The sequence below is a fragment of the Felis catus genome, chromosome F1 (genome assembly GCF_018350175.1).
Source record: "Felis catus isolate Fca126 chromosome F1, F.catus_Fca126_mat1.0, whole genome shotgun sequence".
NCBI classification, from domain to species: Eukaryota; Metazoa; Chordata; class Mammalia; order Carnivora; family Felidae; genus Felis; species Felis catus.
This window is the reverse complement of record NC_058384.1, coordinates 57,181,742-57,205,056: the sequence shown is the minus strand read 5'-3', so window position 1 is coordinate 57,205,056 and position 23,315 is coordinate 57,181,742. Positions and strand designations below refer to the sequence as shown.

General features: G+C 41.0%; 1 protein-coding gene across 5 annotated transcripts in view; it reads left to right on the top strand.

Annotated features, from left to right (window-relative positions):
- Window positions 1–3,922: 3,922 nt before the first annotated feature.
- RAB3GAP2 (RAB3 GTPase activating non-catalytic protein subunit 2) overlaps window positions 3,923–23,315 on the top strand; it is a 102,602-nt gene continuing 83,209 nt past the window's right edge. For 4 of the 5 annotated variants that reach the window (XM_045048888.1, XM_045048889.1, XM_045048887.1 and 1 more), the window contains exon 1: window positions 3,923–4,149. In XM_045048888.1, the coding sequence (XP_044904823.1) occupies window positions 4,035–4,149 (115 nt within the window). In that variant the 5' untranslated portion in view covers window positions 3,923–4,034. The remainder of the gene's footprint in view (window positions 4,150–23,315) is intronic. The other variant, XM_011291141.4, reaches the window with a different exon arrangement.

Sequence of the window (23,315 nt, the reverse complement as noted above, 5' to 3'; positions counted from 1 at the left end):
ATTCAACACAATAGATTCACCTGGTCATGGAAATTTCTTATGCCTCCCTCGGCCTCTATGGATGGTTCACTTCTTTGCTTTTTTCCAACCTGTGGTCTAATTCCATACTTCTAACTTCTGTTTATAACCCCTCCCTTTTTTTAAATGTGTATTTATCTATTTTGAGAGAGAGAGAGAGAGAGAGAGAGAGAGAGAGTACTAGCAGAGGAGAGGGGTAGAGAACGGGGGGTGGGGTGGGGGGGTGGGGAGAATCTTAAGCAGGCTCCATGCTCAGTGTGGAGCCCCATGTAGGACTCGATCCCACGACTGGGAGATCATGACCTGAGCCAAAATCAGGTGGGACACTTAACTGATGGAGCCACGCAGGTGCCTGCCCCCTCCCCTACCCACTTTTAAAAACCTATAGGCACTTCAAATGTAACATATGCAATACTGAATACATCCTATTCCTGTTGGCCCCCAAATCCACTCCTCCTCTGTCATTCTCTCTTTTGGTTGCTGACGTGACATTGCCGACATCTCTCTAGTTCTTTACACGATGCACTTGAACGTCAGTCACCTTGGCTCTCATCTTTCCTCCCTACCATCCATATCTAATCACACACTGAAAATCCATTGATTTGGCCTCCAGAGTGGCACTGTCTTTCCACTGTCATTACTTCTCATTTAGAATATTTTTATGGTATCTTGAGGTATCTCTGTCTTTAGTCATGCTACACACTGCTACCCCACTGCTTCTAAAAAACTTTTCAATTGGGTATACCTTGCATGCAGAATAAAACTCAGATTGTAGTATTTGGACCTTGAGGTTCTCTAAAATCTGGAACCAATCTGTTTATCGCCTTTCATACGTCTTCCCCACCACTCCTTTTCCATTGGTCAAGCCCACCAACCAATATTAATCTCTCCTTTATATCTCCCACAGCCCTTTATGCGTACCAAAAGTCACCCATAGTACTCATCACATTTAGAGTCACGTGTAGCTGTCTCCCAGTTAGGCAGTGAGCCTCTGGAGGGCTCGTCCTCACCACCTCATTGTGCTCACATGGCCTCTAGTGTGATAAATTAGATGTTATCCTCTGAGGATGTTGGTTGAATAAAAACTGGTTGTGTATAGCCTTTGCTTCTGCTGACACTTCAATTCAGATGTGAATTCAAGGATGACTTTCTGCATGGCTCTGAGGTTTCAGTGTCCTTCCATTCTCCTTCTCTGCTCTCCTTTCTTGCACTTAAAGAGGCTCAGTGCCCTCATGTTCATTCCTGTCCACTCACGCCTCTTACTGGGGAGCCTACATAGATCATTCCTTTTAAGGAACACCAGCTCCCAGACCCTTTCCTTCCTAATTTCTTACCAAAACTACACAACCCGGAGACAGACTTTGAGTCCATTCTCTTCATTTTACAGATGAAGAGACAAAGGCCTAGGAAGGTGACATGAATGGCCCAAGTTCATGCCACATATTAGTGGTCTCGCTAAGACAGACCCACGGTCTCCGGACTCTAAGCCATTGCTCTTTCTTTCGTACTTTGCCCCCCATTCCGTGTCTCAACACCATCAGCCTCAGGCTGCCATTAAAGATGGGCAAGGACCCGCTTCTGACAACGTTCCGGAAGCATCTCTCTGTCACCAACAGTTTCTAGCACGCTAACTCAGAATAATGGGTTTGGGAGAGTTCGTGTTAGTACCCTCCTGTGATTATTTTGGTCACAAAATCTGGATGATTTTGGTGCTTTTTCTAGCTCCTGAACTCATACCTCGGAGAGACACGGTCTATTCTGAGATGTGTAAAGCCTGCACATTTTCTGCAATGCGCTTCCTTGTGACCGCGTGGTTGGTGATGTTCACTGTCTAACACAATCCTCCCACACTCGCAGAAACCATGGCAGGCAGAGCTGCAGCTTTACAACTTCCTGGGGGAAGAGTTCAGTTCATGAATGTGTTGTAATTTCTGTGAAGGGTATCTCAAGTCCTTCAAAACGTTCATGAATGAGCCTTTTCAATACCACTTGGAAGGAAGTCAGGGACTTCACCCGTTGAAACCCAGCAGTAATGAAATTCAAGGCAGCCACACAAGGGATACATGAATGCCTCGGGGCAGAACAAAGGCCAGCTGAATCAGCCGGGGGCAGTCACTTCCACAAAATGCGTTCACCTGAATAGGAACTCAGATGGTTTTCAAGGAATGACACTGTATCCTTCCCAAAAGTATCACGTGTTCTCTATTCTTCCTGTAAAGCTAGGAATATAGATTTACATTTTATTCTTGTTTGGTATTGGTGCCATATTTTAGGGTTTAATCACTAGGACTTGATGATCTGAGGAAGCGTTGCATTTTTTTTCAGATGGAAAACAGAAGCACTGGAAGCTTGCTTTTTCTGCAAGCTTGCATCACAGAATTACAAGTTCTTGATGCTTCAGGAACCTTATAGTACATCCAATCCAACCATATATTTTGTAGGGTTAGAACTGACCCTGTTAACCTGATAGCACAGATTATCTCATTTTGTGCAAATCATTCGACTCTAGAAACAGGAATTGATCGAGTAGGAACTTGGGCACTAAATTATGGTTATATTATTAGGACGAAGTGTGTACACAGGCCTGACAGACAAGAACGCTCTGGACTTCATCTATTTGCCTTCAATTTATTTCCATCTCATTTTCTGTTGTACAAAATGGGTGACCACTTCAGGTTTTGGGAAGTTATGTGAGTGCCAATGGTGCTTTGCGCTACCATTAAAATCATTCTTTTTTGGTTTTTACTTTTGAGGAAAAAATAATGTAAATGAACTTCAAGACAACTTGAACTCAGTGACACGTCAATTTTTTCATTAAAAAAAAAATGAGCTAAGACACACTTTCAAGATGGTGCTGTGACTATCCAGGTAAACAATGGACAGAAAAATACTTTAAGAAATATAAAGTGCCTTGTAAAAGAAGCAGGCTACTCTACTTAGTTTACGTACGCATTCCATTCCATTTATTTCCTCAGCAAATGTTTATTAAGCACTACGCGCTAGGTCTTGTGCTAGATACCGCCGACATGAAGGGGAGTTAAATGAGATCTCACCTTCCTGGAGTTTGCAACAAAGTCTTCCTGATCCTGGTAACTCTCCACCCCCACTCCCCAAAACCAAAACCACCACCAGGTAAGGTTCCCTGTTATGTACTGTCTTCCCACTTCGTACTTCTTTCCTTCCCAGCATTGTCAGGATTTCAGTTACATAGTTGAGTAATTAATTGCCTACTACTTGTGTGCCACTAAAATTTTAGCTCCGTGGGAACAAGCCTTTCATCTTTTATTCTTTTATACTCAGCGCCTCACGTGGCTGGCATAAAAAAGACGAGCAACAAATACTTGCTGAATGGATGGATGAACGAGAATGAATGAAAGGCCAAATGAATGTCGAAAACTTAAAGAGTATGTAATACATTATAACCCGTACTATATTAGGCGTGCAGAGTACTATGGGAATTTGCAGCAGGAGCACTTAAAGTTAGCCTTAATGGGGCTGATTTCCAGATGAGAAAGTAATCTCTTCAAACTCTGATGCTTGCAGGATACCGTTCCCCGCTGGGCTGCCACGAGTTTAACAGGGATTCTTCTCTGAAATACCAGGACCGTGCCAATAGTAGGACATCAATAAGATTGGTTAAATGGTTCAAAGGCTGGCGTGGACAACGTCCAATTAGGTCATCTCTGGCTCAAAGCCAGAACAAATAAAAGCGTTCGTTCCCGGCTGTAGGCGCAGAGCTGGGATTCAAGTCGGCAGCCAGCCTCCACGTAGACGTTGGCTCCCCGGGGCCGCCGCCGGTCACGTGACCCGGACCTCGCCAGGCCCCGGCGCCTGGGCCGGCCCGCGCATGCGCAGCGCTCCGGGGCGGCGGGCCCGAGCGCGCTGACAGCTTCCGGTTTGGTTTCCCCGCCCCTGCGCGGCTAAAGCAGTGCGGGCCCGGCGGCGGTAGCCGTGGGGCGGCGGGGGGGCAGGGCGTGGCGAGGTGAGGTGGGTGCCCGAGCGGGGTTCCCGGAGCCATGGCCTGCTCCATTGTCCAGTTCTGCTACTTCCAGGACCTCCAGGCCGCCCGGGACTTCCTCTTCCCTCATCTGCGGGAGGAGACCCCCAGCGGCGCCGTGCGGAGGGACCCCAGTAAGTGCCCCCTGCCTGGCCGCTCCCTTCCCCCGCTCCGCCCGCGGCCCCTGCTGGGCGGCTTCGGGTCTCCTCCCCGCCCCGCCACCGCTGCCCTCGGGGCTCCTACTTTCCCCCCCTGCGCTTTCCTTCTTCGCTCCGCGCTGATCCCCTGCCCTCCTCGCCCTACACCCCGTCAGCCCTGGCCCTCTGGCCAGAACTGCGCCTTGCTTCCTGACGCCTCTGCCTACCCCCGTCCCCACCCCCTACCCCCAGCTTTCTGCCCGAGTGCCCTCTCCATCTCCCCCCTCCAACCCGCGGTCCCCTGTTCCGCACGGCTTGCTCGGCGTTCGCAGCCTCCTCCCCATGCCTTGCCAGCTGTCAGCGCCTTCCCCGGGTGCTGCCTCAGCCCCTACCCCTCCATCCCCGGAACTGTGGCCTTTGGCCACCCTCCCTTCCTAAAGTGTTTATCTTCGCCCACCGCCTGCCTTCTTCCGGCCCCTTCCCCTCCATCCCCCCCCCCCAACCCCCCATTCAGATGTAGAGAATAAATGGTCTGATCGACAAGTGAGTGACTCCTGAGGTGGTGAGTAGGCGGCTCCCAAATAAGGAAAACCTGACAGGAAGCGAGGGCGAATCTACATCAGGAAGTAAAATTAACCGTAACTTGGGCCAGGAAAAGTTCATGTGCTTTATTGAGACGAGACGCCTTCCCCCTGTTTGTTGTCATCCAACAGTATGAAGCGAGTCCTGGCCCAGGTAGTATACAACCCCGAGTCTGGTTTGTTAGAGACTGCAGAGTTTCTCGGAATTTCCCCACATTTCTCCTGTTGGAAGGGTGTGCGTTTGGTGTCTCCCGGTTGCTCCGTATTTCCCACCTGGAGCGCACGTCTGGTTTTGCGGTACCGTGAGTGCTGTCATTTGTGCTATGCTGGAATGGTGACAGAAGACCCGGACCCGCTAAATAAACTCCTTCCCCTTTCTCCAGCGTGGAAGGTGTCAGGACTCTCTGTGCCAGTCAGCAGCGCCGCAAATCAAGGAGGGTAGTGTCTGCCATCTAGGAGCTGGGACCGAGTAATGAACACGGAATGAGATCTACATGAACACCCCTACGTGCATGTATAGCCATCCACACGTGCGTGTGCATGTGGCACTAGGACACTCCTTGAAGCGGTGATAGCTGAGCCCGCCTTTGAAGTAGTAGCTACGCGAAGAGGGGAGAGGTGATGGAATGTGCAGAGGAAGGGAGGCCTGAAATCACAGGGCAGAAAGTTGCATGGCTGAGGACGAGGAGGCGAGGGAAAGAGTGGGGGAGATGAGGCTGTGAAGGTAAGCGGGAGTTTGATCGCGAGAAGCCCGTGGAGGTAGTGGGAAAGGCCTTTGAAAGACTTTAAGCAGAGAACTGACTCGGCCGGGCTTCTACTTAATGTATGCAGCAGAGCTTTTGAATACCTGTTACGTGCTTCCGTAGCAGTGTGTCGAGATGGGAAGCAGGGAGGTGGGTGGGAGGCTGTCCCAGAAACGCAGGAAGTGATGGGAGCTTGAACTAAAAGAGCCTCAGCGGGACTGGAGAGGAAGAGAGAGATTGGAAGGCTGCTAAAGGAGGTAGGATCTGCAGGACCTGGTGCAGATCTGGTGTTGGCATTGGAGCTGATGAGTGAGAGGGAGTTGAGAATGTCTTTGGCTTGGGCAGGGGTGTGTAATGAGAGAATGAAGGAGATGGGTTTTGGGCCTTTTGCGTCTTACGTGTTTGTGGTATGTCCAAGGGAGGGGGTCCAGTCAGACGCTAGATCTGGAGGTCTGAAGCTTAGTAAGGATCCCGGGCCAGCGATGTTAACCTGGAAGTTACCAGCCAAAAGTGTCAGTTGAGTCTCAAAGATCACGTATGCAGTGAAGTGAGTACAGCAGATGTTCCTTAGAGGAGCAGTGGTGTTCAAAAGTCATGTAATGGGAAGAAGACTGAGAAAGGAAAACCAGGTGACAGCATGCCTGGGAGCTGAGGCGGGACAGGATTTGATGAAAGGGAAGAGCGATGAGCAGTTGCAGGCGCAGCTGAGGTCAGCTCCGGCAACGATGCAAAAACGCAGGGCGCCTGGGTGGCTCAGTCGGTTGGGCATCCGACTTCGGCTCAGGTCGTGATCTCCCGGTCCGTGAGTTCGAGCCCCACATCGGGCTCTGGGCTGACAGCTCAGAGCCTGGAGCCTGTTCGGATTCTGTGTCTCCCTCTCTCTCTGACCCTCCCCTGCTCATGCTCTGTCTCTGTCTCAAAAATAAATAAAAGTTAAAAAAAAAATTAAAAAGATGCAAAAACGCTCGGTGGTTTTGGGCAGGTGGGGGTGAGTGGGACCTTAGGGCAGTTTCCATGGGATGTGGAGACAGAAAGCATATTTACAGGATATTGAGGAGCAAAAAAAAAAGTTGACTCTTTCAAGGAGCCAGGTGTGAAGGATAGTAGATACAGGACTGTGGACAGGAGATGCGGCAAAAAGAACCCATTCTGTCTATCCCGCCGCTGATCCCCTGCTCTTCTTTCACCCGGACAGTGACACCGGCCTGCTGATTGATCTTCCTGCTTCTGACCTTGATTTCTTGTCATTCTTTCCCCAAAGTAGTCAGAGCGAGCTTTTAAGACATTTTAGGTCATAGCACTGTCCTTTAGAACTCCATGGCTTTCGATGGCGCTTAATGTAAAAATCCAAAGGCCTTACATGCTTTATAAGCCCTTGAGGCCCTGCCTCCTGCCACTTCTTGGCACCTCATGTTACTCTCCCTTATTTCTTGTGCTTCGGACACACTGTTGTTAAACCAGTCAGGCTCCTTTGTGCCTGGGGCCTCTGCCCTTGTTCCGGTCTCTTCTTTGGATGCTGTAGGCAGAGCTTTCATTCTGTCTGCATCTTGTTAGTCAAGTCTCCCCTCGGATGTCAACATCTCACGGAGGCTTGTTCTGACCATCTCATCTAACGTAGTCTCTCCTGCCCACTCAATTGCCTTTGTTACGCCCCATCATACCATTTATTTTTATCACTGTGTCCCGTCCAGTATGGTAGCCTCTAGCCACATCTGGCTCTTGAGCCCTTGAAATGTGGCAAGTGCTACCGAAGAGCTGAATTTTTAATTTTACTTGATTTAAGCTTCAGATGTGCCAAATGTGCCAGTGGCCAGATGTGGCTAGTGCCTACCCTATTGTGTGGCACAGTTGTAGGTGCTAGGATTTAGGTACATACAGAGTGAATACTTGTCCAAGGTCACACAGTGAAGGCTAGCCTTACGATATCAATCTGGGCAGTGGGGGATATAGAGTCATCTGGGGATATAAACATCTAGATTAATTTGTAATATGCTCATGAGTTTGCAAGGGTGATTTAATTCTTACCCTTTTAAATCAAACTCTCAGGTTTGTGTGTGTTGGTATTATTGTGGCTACCATCAATTCAAGTAGAAAATAAATAGAGAAGGAACCTCTTACCCAGTTGAGCCCATTTGCCAAGCCAATATTTTACCGCTAAAACAGTGCATTAATTTACAATTAAAAATCATCAAATATCTTGTCATACTGTTGATAGTTTACTTCAAATTCTTGGAATGACTAAGGCTATGGATTTCCATAATCACTGCAGGTGTTTTTTGTTTTTTTACAAAACCTCCAGTTTTGTAAAGAGGTCTTCATTAGGACAACGCGAACTAAGGTTTTGTGAGGGTGCAAATTTACAGAGTAAAAAGAGCAGGTAAGTAGGACCTGCCTTAACCTGCGGATGGTGTTTGGCTTTGCATTTCTTCCCTTTATTAGTGTTGTAAATGATTACTTTATTAGGAAGCAGAAATCATGACATCATTGTATTTTCCTAGCTTATATAGTTTTAATTTCTTATCCCAGCTCATCTCTAGGGGGTATGTACAACCAAAACAACAATAATAACAAAAACCCCTCAACTACTTGTCATGAATTATTTGTTGTAGGTAAGTGATGGTCTTGAAGGCTCATTAGTTGGTTCAGTAATTCTTTTAATGTGGACAGCTGCCATAGACATAGTGATAACCTGGTGCCTGGAGACCCAGAGCTCTGTACTACTCTCTTCTATGAATTGTCAGAGAATAAGAGTATGACTTTATGGTACTTTGTAATTTCAATTATGAAATGAGAATGTCTTCTATGGCTTTAAGAGAGGTCTTGAACCTTGGGGCACCTGGATGGCTCAGTTGGTTAAGCATCTGACTTCGGCTCAGGTCATCATCTCACGGTTCACGAGTTCCAGCCCCACGTCGGGCTCTGTGCTGGCATCTCAGAGCCTGGAGCCTGTTTTGGATTCTCTGTCTCCCTCTCTCTCTGCCCTTCACCCACTCACACACACACACACTCTCAAAAATAAATAAATATTAAAAAAAAAAAGATCTTGAACCCTACACTATTTCCCATTGTTTATATTAGTGATAACTATTAGTAATTGTTTCTACTAAATCAAATGCTATTTCAGACAAAAATTTTGGTCTCATGCTTTGAAATTTCAGAGATGGGTAGTAGTAGGGGTCTGCACATAAACTATGGTGGCATAATTTCCAGTGAGACTGGATTTCTGGACCAGATCTTTCTGATATTTATAATTGAGTTGGGGGGGGTAGAAAATAGACATACAGAGAGGGAGAATCAGAATATTTGGAGGTAATTTGGATATTACAGTATTGTGGATCTCATAGTTACCTGATAATAAAATAATTTCCAGGTGGCATGCTAAAAAAGTAAGGCAGCTTTCCTTCCTGCCTTTTTTACCGGAAAGATAGAAGATAAAGCAAGCAGGAAATTACCTTGGAGTCATCAATTAAAGTCATGTTTTTATACAACTGCTGAGCAAAGTGTGCTTTTTAGGATAACCTAAAATCATGGAATCACTTTACATGATGGGATATTACAAAGGGCATAAAATACCCATTTTTTATACCTTGTGAAAATGCTTTCTCTTGTTTCAGATCATACTAGGGGTAGAGATGTAATCTGAAAGTGGAACGTTTATAGGAATTTCAGAAAACTTATGGGATTACTGGATTTTGTTAGCTATTTAAAATCGGAAGAGCTCTTACAGATAAAATGTGTCAGTGAGGAAATTGAGACAGGCATTGTCTTGTTTCATTAAGCTAGTATTTGTTGAGTACTTCGTGTGTACTAAGCACAAAGTAGGCATAAAATAAGTCTCTTTGCTCAAGGAGCTTTCAGCCAGTAAAGGAAATAAGCACGTAAAAGGAGTGTTAAAGGTGTTGTGCTGTAACTTGGCACATGACAGTTGGAGAATGAAGGAGTGTTCATTCTATATAGGGGACTCACAGAAGTCTTCTTAGAGCAACTGTTACTTTCACTGAGTCTTAATTGTTTAATGGATGTCCGTCAGGTGGAGAGAAATGGTCAGCCAAGGGATGTGAAACAGGATGAGGTTCAGATGCTGCAAATAGAAAATTGCAGGAGAGTGGGGTATGGTAAGGGATGAGCCTGCAGAAATTGTCAGAGGAACTTCAATTTTATGCATCATCAGATGGAAGTTAAGAGTACCTTGGGGTTACATGGAAATTTGCCCAAGAGTTACTTGGCAACAGATAGTTTTAAGTAAACTAATTTCTAGGTACTCTTTTAAGTGCCTTCCTTTCTACCCTGCCTTTCTCCCACTTTACTAAATAAAGGCTCACCTTTCATACATTCTGAATATTATTATAGTAAGTTGCTCCAGATTATTTAGAAAAAAGTCCCCTTTAATCAAGGCCCCATAAACTCTCCATGCATCTCAAGACATTTCCAAATAATTTTTGCTATTTAAGTTTAATAGTCATCAAAATTTGTGATGTATGTATGTTGTTATTCTCTGTTATTGGCTCCTAATAATAATTGAAATAGGTCAAGAAGAAAAATTCTAATACATAATTCTAATATAATTCTTGTCACAGCAAAAATTTTTCTCAATTCATGTTTTTGCGGAGAAATTTTTGGATTAATAATTAGAATAGCATTCTATGGAGGAAATGGAATGGAAATAGGCATTTAAGGAGAAGAAGGGAGTACTTACTACCTTTAGAGAACATCATTTTTTAATGGATATTGGTATCTTTTCCCTATAGTGTATGGAATCTACTGAATAAGTTTAAAAGGATGGTATACATTTATATGAAAATGTCCATATTTATCATATATCAGAAATTGTATCTTTTACGCAAGGAATACATACCATTGAAAAACTCTTGGGGGTGTATATAAACAAAAAGTTTGAAGGTAATCTTCTATAGGGCTCAGTCATTCCCAGTCTTTTTTTTTTCATCATGGGACACATAAAAAATGAAACTTTGTATCTGAATAGTGAAAACAATTTTGAAAAAGAAGAAAAAAGTTGGGAGGACTCATACTCTTGATTTCAAAATAGTACAAAACTGCACTAATCAAAACCATGTGGTACTGGCATACAGACAAATAGACAAGTAGAATAGAGTCCGGAAATAAACCCTTGCATATATGGTCAGGTGATCTTTGACAGGGATACCAAGACCACTCAGTGGGGGAAAGGACAGTTTCTTCAACAAATGGTGTTGAAAAAGCTGCATATCCATATACAAAAGAATGAAATTGGACTTCTTAGACCATATACAAAAATTAACTCAAAATGGATTAAAGACCTAAATATAACACCTAAAACTATAAAATGCTTAGAAGAAAACATAGGGGGAAGCTTTATGACATTGAACTTCCCAGTGAGTTTTTGGATATAACACACAAAGCAGAGGCAACAAAAGAGAAAACAGGCAAATGGGACTATATCAAACTTTAAAACATTTGTGAATCAGAGGATGCGGTCAACGGTAAAAAGGCCACTTACGGAATGGGAGAAAATACTTGCAAATCATGTTATCTAATAAGGAGTTAGTATCCACTATATATAAAGAACCTACTTCACCTCAACAGTAAAACCAAAACCTGGACAAAGGACTTGAACAGACATTTTTCCAATGATGTCATAGAAATGGTCAATAAACATGAATAGATGCTCCATATCCGTAATCATGAGAAATGCAAATCAACACCATAATGAGAGATCACCCCACACCCATTAGGATGGCTACTATTAAAGAAAAAAAACCCAGAAAATAACAACTGCCGGCAAGGCTGTGGAGAAATTGGAGCTCTACACTGTTGGCAGAATTGTAGAGTGGTGCAACTGCTATGGAAAACAGTATGGAATTTCCTCAAAAAACAAATAGAATTGTATAATTCAGTCTCATTTACGTCTCATTTCTGGGTGTATATCCGAAAGAATTGAAAACAGTGTCTCAAAGAGATATTTGCAGACCCATGTTCATAGCAGTGCTGCTCACAAAAGCCAAGGAGTAGAAGCAGTCCAAATGTCTATTGCTGAATGAATGGATAAACCAAATATGTATACATACAATGGAATATTATTCAGCCTTAAGGGGAATCATACAGCATGCTACAATGGGAATGAACCTTGAGGACATTATGCTATGTGAAATATTAGTCACAAAAAGACAAATGCTACATGACTCCACTAAAGTAAATAAATTCATAGAAATGAGAATTAGAATGGGGTTACCGGGACCTGGGAGCCGGGGGTGGGGGAGGGGGAAAAGAGCCTTGTTTAATGGGTGTAGCGTTTCAGATTTGCAAGATGAAAAAGTTCTAGAGATCTGTTTCACAACAACGTGAATATATTTTGTACTACTGAACTGTACACTTAAAAATGGTTAAGGTGGTGAATTTTATGTTTTTTAACATAATAAAAATGTGTATCAGTATGGTAATAAATTGGTCATACAGAATAAATAAAGATGCTCATGGTGGGAAGTGACCTGCCAGTAGTTCGAATAGCCCCAAGCCCTACCTGGCTGTCATGAGAGATGAGAGATACCGGTAGCCTATTTGTAGTTTACTAGGAAGTTCTACTACAGGCAGGGAGTAGACATTGATGGTTTTAAGCAAAAGCATAGCATTTCAGGATTTGAGTTGCGGGTAGATGGACTTGGTGGCTGTGAAAAGAATAGATTGGGTAGTTCAAAGCTAGAGGTAGATGACCGTTTGGGAGATGTTTATAGAAGTCAGATGAGGGCCTTCAGAAGTAAAGACAGAACTAGGGCTGTAGCAGTGGTGATGGAGTTTGAAACTTGCCAGAGTTGGCAGTGGCAATCTATGAAAGGAATTTGAGCTGAGAAGTAGCATAACCAGCTAATATCCTGGCGACATTGTTTTGTCAGCAAAGAAGAGAATGGATGGGACTGGTGGGTGAAAGTGGAAGTAGAAAGACCGGTTGGGTGGCTGTATTCCAGAAGGGGAGGTAATCTTCTAGATTGGTATTCCTCAGGTTATATTTAGTATTCTTTAAAGTGGCCATCCTGGAATTATAAGACAGGAAGTATTTTTTTGCATGACTACTATGCTGATTACCATTTGGAACTATAGAGACCCTTAGTGAACCTTCCTGATGGAAAGGAATCCTTGAATCTCTTAGGTGTGTGCCATGCCCATATTTCTCCTTTGAAAAGAAGAACAGAAATAGTCTTCCAAAGACAGATCACTTTTCTTTGTGCCATGTGAGCCGAGGTCTCACAAATTTCCTGGAACAGAGAAGGTTAAGAGAGACTTAGTTACTCATTGTCACATTGCCTTTTTTTTTTTTTTTTTTTTTTAAGTATATAAAATCAGACATGAAAGTCACCTTCTGGCTGCTCATATCCCACCTTCTAGGTGTTAAAACTTCAGTGCTGTGCTGTTCAATATGGTAGCCATTAGTGATATGTGGTACTTTAATAGAAATAAAAGTAAAAATTTAGTTCCTCCGTCATACTAGCTATATTTCAAGTGCTCAGCGGCTACATGTGTCTAGTGGATACCTTATTGGAGAGTACAGATATAGAACACTTCCATCATCAAAGTTCCATTGTAAAGTGCTGCTGTGGTAAGACTCCTCTGAGACTCTCTGCTTAGACAACACACATGCTGCTTGTGTATTTATTTTAATTTTGTATTATAGTCTCATTTTTGTCAAATGTACTCTGGAACTTTTCTCTTGTGCTTATCTGATGTAAACATCTTTCCAAGTTTGTATATGCAACTCTGTAGCATTTTTTCTAATGAGCACACAGTGTTCCAATGAAGACTCTACCAGGCTATATTTATTCCCCTATCAATGAACATTCAGATTATTTCCAAAATTTTTGCTATAAGAAAATGCTCTAGTAAGCATCCTTATGTGTGTGTTTACGTATGATATCGGTATTTCTGTGTGTACATTTCTAGGGTTGGAATTGCTGAATGATAGACATTCACATTTTAAATCTTGGTTACAGTTGCCAAATTACTCTAAACAGTGGTTGGGTTCACTCCTATCCATGGTAAACAGAAGTGCGTATTTACACACATACTTGTCATCATTCTTTGTTAGTTTCTTTGACTTGCTTTTCTGATAAGTGAAAAACGGTTCTCATGCGATAAAATAAGATTGTTATCAGACTTTATCTGTATTTTTTTTAAAGCGGCAGGTAATAGCAAAGTTAATCTGGCATTAGAAGAATTTACTTCAAATACAAGGAAAATTTTCTCACTAGTACTAGTTGAATATTATAATAAGTTAAATAATAGTGTTGAATTGGCTTCTTTAGAATATGCAGGAATTAGCTATAGCTAGCAGTATTTACATACCTTCACCCATATTTCACATCCTCACCTTATTAGCCATGCTTGTCTTTTTCTGAAGCTTTGGATATAATAAATCAGTAATATGTAAGTATGACATTGTAGGAAGCAATTATAAAACATGTAGAAGTTTTTTCTAACATACACATTATTGACCTTATGATTTCTTTTGAAAAACAAAATGAATAGAAAATAGACTAGGGCAATTAAATTATGTTAAGTCTATGTAGATTTTGTTGTTTTTGTTAAGATGGGTCTAAAGAGTTCTTAGGATTTGGGGCAAAGGGAGCATATTTATTTTTATAAACTTTTTAGAGGAGGAGGATATTTTAGACCTTAAAGATATTTTCAGTTCTGTCATTTTGTGAACTATTAAGAGCATACACTTACTTGACAACAGAAGTCATTAGAATTCTAGAACTGAAAGAACCCTTGAAGAGCTAGTCTGATTTAATCATGGTGTTCTGAAAGAAGCTGCTTGTAGAAATGGGATGGCCTCTTCGTTTTAGATTGCTGCATATTTTATGTGCTGAAAAGAATATGCTAATATGCAATTTATTTTACCATTTCCCTAGAAATAGAAAAAGATGAATAATTCTGAGGCATAGGAAATTAAGAAGCAGTTTCTCTATTCTTTAGTCCTTTTTTATTTCGTATTGCTCTGTGATGGGTTCTTTGCCTTGGCCAAGAAGAGCCAGCTAATTTTGTTGAAGTTTCTGAATTACTTACAAGCCGTGGGTTCTAGAGGTTCTTGCTCTTTATAGAAACAAGTACATTCTTTTTTCTTGTCTCAGGAAGAATGGAAACGAATTTGCTTCTGTGCTAATAAGATCTTTTATTAGACCATGGAGATTAAATTAAGTTTTTCTTTTTCTAACATTTAATGATTTCAGTTTCTCATTGAGTTTTTGATCCTGACATGCTCATATTGGAAAAAGCAAATACTGCCAAATTAATTGCCCGCTTCAGGATTCAGTTTCCTTTCTAGCTTCAGGTTCTTGTTATATGAAAAACATACACTCAGTTTATGAGGACAGACTGTTCAGAAGCAAATCAGACTAAGGTATTTTTGGAATTAAAAAGAGCTACAGAAAGCAAAAGTTGAATTTCTTATTTGAGCTTTTGTTGGTAGAATAATTCATTCACTGGGAGTACCCCTAAAAAAAATCTATAATTTTTCATGTTTGAATTAAAATGTGTTTTCTCTGTGTCAATAACTATATCATTTATCAAATGAGAGACTGAACAGTTCTTTTATACCAGTATAATCTGATCTCTTCGGGGATAAATTCTCTCCAGAAGGAGATGTAGTTACATTTTACATTTTGAAGTCACTGGTTTTATTCATTCAGGCAAAGTGTTGAACTTGATCAGGATAAGAACATCAGTTTGTGCTGATGTTATCAACCCCTTTAGACAGTTCAAAATAGTCATCTTCAGTGACGGGTATGAAAAACTTCAGGGTTGAAAAGTCAAGTTAATCACTGAAGAGGTAGTTGCTTTTTGTTACTATTACTATTACTTCATCTTGTTTTTATTTCTCTCCACATTATATAAGTTGTGGAGACAAAAGAGATCAGCTTATGAAATTTTTTTAATGTAGAGAACAAGAATGATTCAAGATGTGGTATGAAAGCAGGAATGAAGGGTAATGTCATCAAATGAAGTAGACTAACAAAATATTTTAAGCTGGCAAACTTTTGCAAAGAATCAAAGTCCTCAGCAAAGAATCAAAAGTCCTTGCTTTTCAGTGAATTTTAAGGGAAATTGGCTAAGAGTGTGAAAATTTAAAGAAAGCTCACCTCCCCAGAAAGGAGCTCACCTCCCCCACCCAAATTAAAACATTCAAAACTAAGCAGAACTGTCTCATGTACTTGGAAATGCCAGTTTTTCAGTAGGTTGCTCGGGAAATGAAGTGGGAAAACCCAGTTAAAACATGAGCCTTTGAAATATTTGGCTTATAGACGGAGGCTATGCTGATGTAATATGGTTGTAAAATTATTGCTTTAGGAGCAACATCTGGTACGTGAATCTCAGCATGAAAGTAGCAAGACGAGGGTAGGAGTTCCATGATCTGTTTTAGATTTTTTTCAGTAGGCACTATTTGCCATTTTGAAAAAAGTTTTTTTCCAGGTAAGTGTATTTTTATTATTTTCAATTCCAGTGTAATTAACATACAGTATTATATTAGTTTTAAGTGTATAATATAGTGAATAAGCAATTCTGTACATCTCCTTAATCCTCATCTCCTATGATCTCCCCCATCCCCCCCATCTCCCCACCTCTCCTCTGCTAACCATCAGTTCTCTGTAGTTTCTTGGGGTTTGTCTCATTTTTTCCCCCTTTGCTTGTTTTGTTTCTTAAATCTCGCATATGAGTGAAAGAATATGGTATTTGTCTTTCTCCGACTGACTGACTTCGTTTAACGTTACACCCTCTAGATCCATCCATGTTGTGGCAAATGGCAAGATTTCATTCTTTTTATGGCTAATATTCCATCGTATATGTATACCGCCTTTTTATCAGTCATCTATTGATGGACACTTGGCTGCTTCCATAATTTGACTATTGTAAATAATGCTGCAGTAAACATAGGGGTTCATGTATCCCTTTGAATTAGTATTTTAATATTCTTTGGGTGAATACCCAGTAGTGGAATTACTGGGTCATAAGGTAATTCTATTTTTAATTGTTTGAGGAACCTCTATACTGTTCTCAACAGTGGCCGCATCCATTTACATTTTCACCAGTCGTGCGTGAGGGTTCCTTTTTCTCCACATCCTCACCAACACTTGCTGTTCTTGTGTTTTTGATTTTAGCTGTTTGGACAGTTATGAAGTGATATCTCATTGTGGTTTTGATTTGCGTTTCCCTGATGAGGAGTGATGTTGAGCATCTTTTTATGTATCTGTTGACCATCTGTATGTTTTCTTTGGAGAAATACCTGTTCATGTCTTCTGCCCATTTTTAACTGGATTATTTGTTTTGTGTTGAATTGTCTAAGTTCCTTATATATCTTGGATACTAGCCCTTTATTAGATGTGTCATTTGCAAATATCTTCTCCCATTCAGTAGGTTGGCTTTTAGTTTTGTTTGCTTTGCTCTGCAGAAACTTTTTATTTTGATGCCATCCCAACTGTTTGTTTTTGCTTTTTGTTTCCCTTGCCTCAGGAGACATATCTAGAAAAATGTTGCTTTGGTCAGTGTCAGAGAAATTACTGTGTGTGCTCTCTCCTAGGATTTTTATGGTGTCAGGTCTCACATTTAGGTCTTCAATCCATTTTGAATTTATTTTTGTGTATGGTGTGAGGAAGTGGTCCAGTGTCATTCTTTTGCATGTAGCTGTCCAGTTTTCCCAACACTATTTGTTGAAGAGTGTCTATCTCCCGTTGTATATTCTTGGCTTCTTTGTTGAATATTAGTTTATCATGTGATTGTGGGTTTATTTCTGGCCTCTCTATTGTTCTGTTGACCTGTAGGTCTATTTTTGTGCCAGTATCATACTCTTTTGATTACTACAGCTTTGTAGTATGCCTTTTTTTTTTTTTTAATGTTTATTTTATTTATTTTGAGAGAGCGAGTGAGCAGGAGAGAGGGAGAGGATCCCAAGCAGGCTCCGGGCTGTCAGCAAAGAGCCGATCAAGAGTTGGATGCTTTACTGTCTGAGCCACCCAGGTGTCCCTAGTACAGCTTGAAATTTGTAGTATATCTTGAAATTTGAGATTGTGATACCTCATGTTTTGTTTTTCTTTTTCAAGATTGCTTTGGCTATTCACCGTCTTTTGTAGTTACCACACACATTTTAGGATTGTTCTAGTTCTTGTGAAAAATGCCGTTGGTGTTTTGATAGGGATTGCATTAAATGTGTAGGTTGTTTTGTCTAGTATGGACATTTTAACAGTATTTGTTTTTCTAATTCATGCACGTGTCTCTTCACGTCATCTTTTTGTGTCATCTTCTCTTTGTGTCATCTTCAGTTTCTTTTATCAGTGTTTTCAAAGTACAGGTCTTTCACCTCCTTGGTTAAGTTTATTCCTAGGTATCTTATTATTTTTGATGCAATTGTAAATAGGATTTTTTAAAAACTTTTTTTAATGTTTATTTTTGAGGGAGGGAGGGAGGGAGCAAGGGAGACACAGAATCTAAAGCAGTCTCCAGGCTCTGAGCTGTCAGCACAGAGCCCAACGTGGGGCTCAAGCTCACAAACCTAAGCTGAGGTCAGACGCTTAACCGACTGAACCACCCAGGTGCCCCTAAATAGGATTGTTTCTTTAATTGCTCTTTTAGCTGCTTCATTATTAGTATATAGAAATGCAACAGATTTCTGTATATTGATTTTTGTATCAATATACTGAAATTCATTTATCAGTTGTAGTCGTTTTTTGGTGGAGTCTTTCAGGTTTTCTATATATGGTATCATGTCAATTGCAAATAGAGTTTTACTTTTTCCTTACCAGTTTGGATGCCTTTATTTCTTTATGCTAATTGCTGTAGCTAGGACTTCCAGTACTATGGTGAGTAAAGATGGTGAGAATGGACATCCTCTTAGGGGAAAAGTTCTCACTTTTTTCCCCATTGAGTATGATGTTCGCTTTGGGTTCTCTCTGTAGGGCCTTTGTTATGTTGAGGTATGGTCTCTCTAAACCTACTTTGTGGAGAGTTTTTAATCATGAATAGATGTTGTACTTTGTCACATGCTTTTTCTGCATCTATTGGAATGATATGGCTTTTACCCTTTCTCGTATTGATGTGATGTATCGTGTTAATTGATTTGTGAATATTGAGCCACTCTTGCAATACCACTGGATGGAGGATGATAATATTAACAGCCGTTAAGAGTGTCTATGTGCTAAGCACTGTTCCTAGTGCTTTGGTTATATTCTTTTTTTTTTTTTTTTAACGTTTATTTATTTTTGAGACAGGGAGAGACAGAGCATGAACGGGGGAGGGTCAGAGAGAGGGAGACACAGAATATGAAGCAGGCTCCGGGCTCTGAGCTGTCAGCACAGAGCCCGACGCGGGGCTAGAACTCACGGACCGCGAGATCATGACCTGAGCCGAAGTCGGCTGCCCAACCGACTGAGCCACCCAGGCGCCCCTATATTCTAACAACAGTATGAAGTAAATATAGTTACTCACTCCATTTTGCTAAAGACGAAGCTGAGACAGTAAGAGATTACATAAATTGCCTAAGGTCATGTAACTCTTTAGGGGGTAAAACTGGGTATCCAACCCAGACAACTTGACACCAGAGACCTAATAGTTGTTTTAGATTTGTGCTGTCTCATATTGTAGCTGCTAGCCACATAAACTTTTGAGCACTTGAAATGTGCCTCGTCCGAACAGATGTGCTCTAAGTGTAAAATATACATCAGATTTTGAAGATTTAGTGTGGGGGAAAAAAGCGAAATATCTTCTGAATAATTTAACATTGATTACATATTGAAGTGGTATGTTGGCCATATTATATTACATAACATTAAAATTTCACCTGTTTTTTTCTACTTTTAAAATATGGCTACTACTAAATTTTAAATTGAATGTGTGGCTCCCATTATATTTTTATCGGAGAGCACTGCTAAAGACTGGCCACCAATGAGTGAAGAGTCTAATTGGAGAGAATAGAAGGGTGGTGGCAGGCAAAGGAAAAAAGGATAATTAGGATCAGATTAGATTGGCATTAAAGTTTGTCTTTGAAGCCGGTGTTCCTCAGAGAGTGATGCGTGGACGGTCTGCTTCAGATTTGCAGGGTGAGGCCATCCCTGGAACTTCAGTCATCCCTGATTCATTATTTTCACATCTTGCAGCGCTACCTAGAGAGACAGTAGAAGAGACAGTAGACAGAGACTGCAGAAGAGACAGTAACTCTAATTTTATGAGGCAGTGAATGTGAATCCCATTTTCTTAATTTTCTGATCAATTTTGTTGAATTAGACTTTAGCATAATGAAAGGCATAGGCAGTTGCTGACAGTGTCATTTAAAGATTTGCTTTCTGAAGACTGGATGTTTGCTACTTATTTAATAAATGGGGAAAACATTTAAAATGACCTTATAATCTATAGTGTAGCCTTTGACTAAAATGAGTGCCACTTAGCTTCGTAAGCAAACTAGGTAATTGCCAGTGGCTAAATGATTTGGTGAATTGTAGAGCGTTTGGAATTTTCATACTGGACCCTGACTACCCTAAAGAAGTTGTATGTTCTGGTGTCCTTAGTCTAGAATACACTGTTAAGTTGGCTTACCTCTTAAGTTATACCACAGCTTGGGTCTCTTTAAAATTACCCTGCCCCATAGGAGATTTTTGTCTATTTATTCTAAGAGACAATCATGGTGAATGATTTTTAGCTTTTCTTTATAGTAAGTAATGAAAAGTTAGTGTTATTTCATTATGAGTACATAGAATGTATAGATCTTAAGGTCCTATAGTAATGTTTCATATTGACACTGAATAGTGCACAGTTCTTACATATATTAAATACGTTGGTTTTGTTATCTACAACTCTGATTAAGGATCAATTAAAAAACGCTGACTACGGGATCACTTGTAGAACACCAGCCTTCATAGAAAAGTTACCAGAGGGAAAGACTGCCTGAATAAAATTATTCGCCTGAATGGCAACTTGATTAGACATTCATCAGATATTGTTTTAATATAAACCATTTTTTTTTTAAAGAATGTGCTTGGCCTGCTTGCACAGTTTGAGGGCATAAAAAATAACCTCAGTGAAGTGCAAGATTCCAACACTTTTTAACAGCTGACAATAGCCGTCAGACAGCACTCTGCAAAATGGTATCAAATGATTTTCAGCAGACTTCAGGAGGCTGCAAAATTTACATCACCGGCACAGAGTAGAAATAGCCATAAGGGTAGTACCCAGTTTCCAAATGTCTCCCTTTAAAAAAAAACGGTTTCCACTTTTGAGTTGATGAGAATCAGAATTCATTTTCTTACAGTATTATAAATAGGCTTAGGATTCTAGACCAACCTTCAGAAACATCTTTGACCTTCCTGAGTAATAGTTCTGTTTCACCTTCCGTTAAGCTCTGACTTCTTTAGAAAATCTATTCCTACGATAGGGGGAGATGCCTGATTAAGTCCCCTTCCCCTCTTGTTAATAGAAACTTCTATCAGGGGCCTCGAGAAATGGGTAAACCTTCATGAACACAAATATCTCGTATAAAGAATTTGTCAAGGTCTTTCTCTTCCTGGATGTTTCTGATTCTGCTATGAAGAGATACCAGGTCTCTGCAGGGGCAGGAAATCCAAATTGCTGCTGTCTTGTGTTTGATTGTATGAGTCATTTGTGAATTGAGTCAGGTGTTTTTTTTTTTCAGTATGGAGGAGAAATAACACATTTTTCATTGTTTTGTTCAGAAGTTATGTGCACAAACTAAGCTTTTTTTTTTTTTTTTTTAATTTCCAAACTAAGCTCTTTGAAGGCTTATTTGCTTTTGTGTCTCTAGCACTTAGCACAGTGGCCAACACACAAAAGATGTCATGTTTGTTGAATGAATCAGTGGCTGACTGAGGGAGTGAACCATTAGCTGACCCCATTATGTGCTTGCAATTATACATGGTCTTTCTGAGATTGTGGTATTTCGATATATTCATTTTACAGCAGTATTAAAATTGAATTATGGATTTTAGAGGGATAAGCTTTTCAAGGTACTTTCCTTTCTTGAACAAGAAAAATAGTGCATTTTCTAAAACTCTGTAGATGGGATGGCCTAGTTGCCATCAGCCCACAATAAGGCAATTGTTTTTGGTCTAATGGAAAAATTAGGAGAGTAAAGAGATTGCCTAACTGAATTAGATTGCCAAAGAACAAACTGTAATTTTCCAATTTAGAAAAAAATTTCCAAATCTTGATATCAAGGGAATGTTTCTATTTTAAGTTTTTTTTTTAATGTTTATTTATTTTTGAGAGAGACAGAGACAGAATGTGAGTGGGTTGGGGCAGAGAGGGAGACACAGAATCGGAAACAGGCTCCAGGCTCTGAGCCATCAGCACAGAGCCCGATGCGGGGCTCGAACTCGTGAGCCGTGAGATCGTGACCTGAGCCGAAGTTGGACGCTCAACCGACTGAGCCACCCAGGCACCCCTTCGGAATGTTTCTATTTTATGCATTCAATTTTTTTTAATGTTTATTTATTTCTGAGACAGAGAGAGACAGAGCATGAGTGGGGGAGGGGCAGAGAGAGAGAGGGAGACACAGAATCCGAAGCAGGCTCCAGGTTCTGAGCTGCGGGCTCGAACCCACAGATTGCGAGATCATGACCTGAGCCGAAGTTGGACGCTCAACCGACTGAGCCACCCAGGCGCCCCAGGAATGATTCTGTTTTAAAATAATATGTCAGGTGGCTCAGTCGGTTAAGCCTCAGACTTCGGCTCAGGTCATGATCTCACAGTTTAGGAGTTTGGGCCCCGCATCGGGCTCTGTGCTGACAGCTTGGAGCCTGGAGCCTGCTTTGGATTCTGTGTCCCTCTCTCCCTGCCCCTCCCCTGCTCATGCTCTGTTTCTGTCTCTCAAAAATAAATAAAACATTTTAAAAAATTTAAAATAATATGTCATCTTGCTTTTTTGGCCTTAACTGTAAGCCCCACGTTTCCTAGTTTTTATGCTCCTTCATAAGCCATAGGAGAGTAGAGAGTAAGTATAGCAGAATATGTGTGAGCGTGGGCTTTAGAACTCCAGGAGCCCTGGTTTCAAACCCCACTCCACCACTTAATGCTCTGTGATCTTGGTCAAGCTATATAAACTAAGTGATCTGGTTTTCTCATTGTAGTAAAGGGACGATAAAGAATCCTTGGCATGTGTAAGTGAATTAATGTCTGTAAAGCACTTAGACACATAGAAATCTGAATATGTTAGTTGTTATGTGATAACCCCTATATGTGAGTTGCCTCTTTTTGCCTTTGCTCATGTTAACCTTTTTTTTTTTTCAAGTAAATTTGAAAAGTTCCTGGCTGCTCTTGAAAGACCTACGGTGACTCCTCCCTGCATTTTGTGACATCTCTCTCACTATCTCCTCTTTTTTATATTAAGTAGTTGTTACAGCACTCACCATGTACTATAGTTATGTGTTTGTCTGCATTGGGTCACAAATCCTCTAAGGACAAGGAATATGTTTGAATTTTTCTCTGTTCCCAGTACAGGGCATGGCACATGCACGTGGTATTTAACAGAGCATTTGTTAAGTTGTTTATTTGACGTGTATATGGAGATCTTCTACAAGCTAGGCAGTGTTAATCAAATGATAGTGCTGCTTTAGGACTTATAACATGGCTAGGAATGTGCTTGGCAATTAGGAAGTAGTTACCTGGTATTTTAGTGCCAAAGATGAGAATATTATCACAAAGCTAATTGAGCCATGATTCCAGGTACCAGACTGTTACTTTCTTATCATCTATATGTAATTGAGTTTAGCAACTTTTAAAACCTTATATATAATTGAATGTTATATATGCGTCCTTCCCACTGTAAGCATCCTAGGTATCTGGTTTAGTCCCA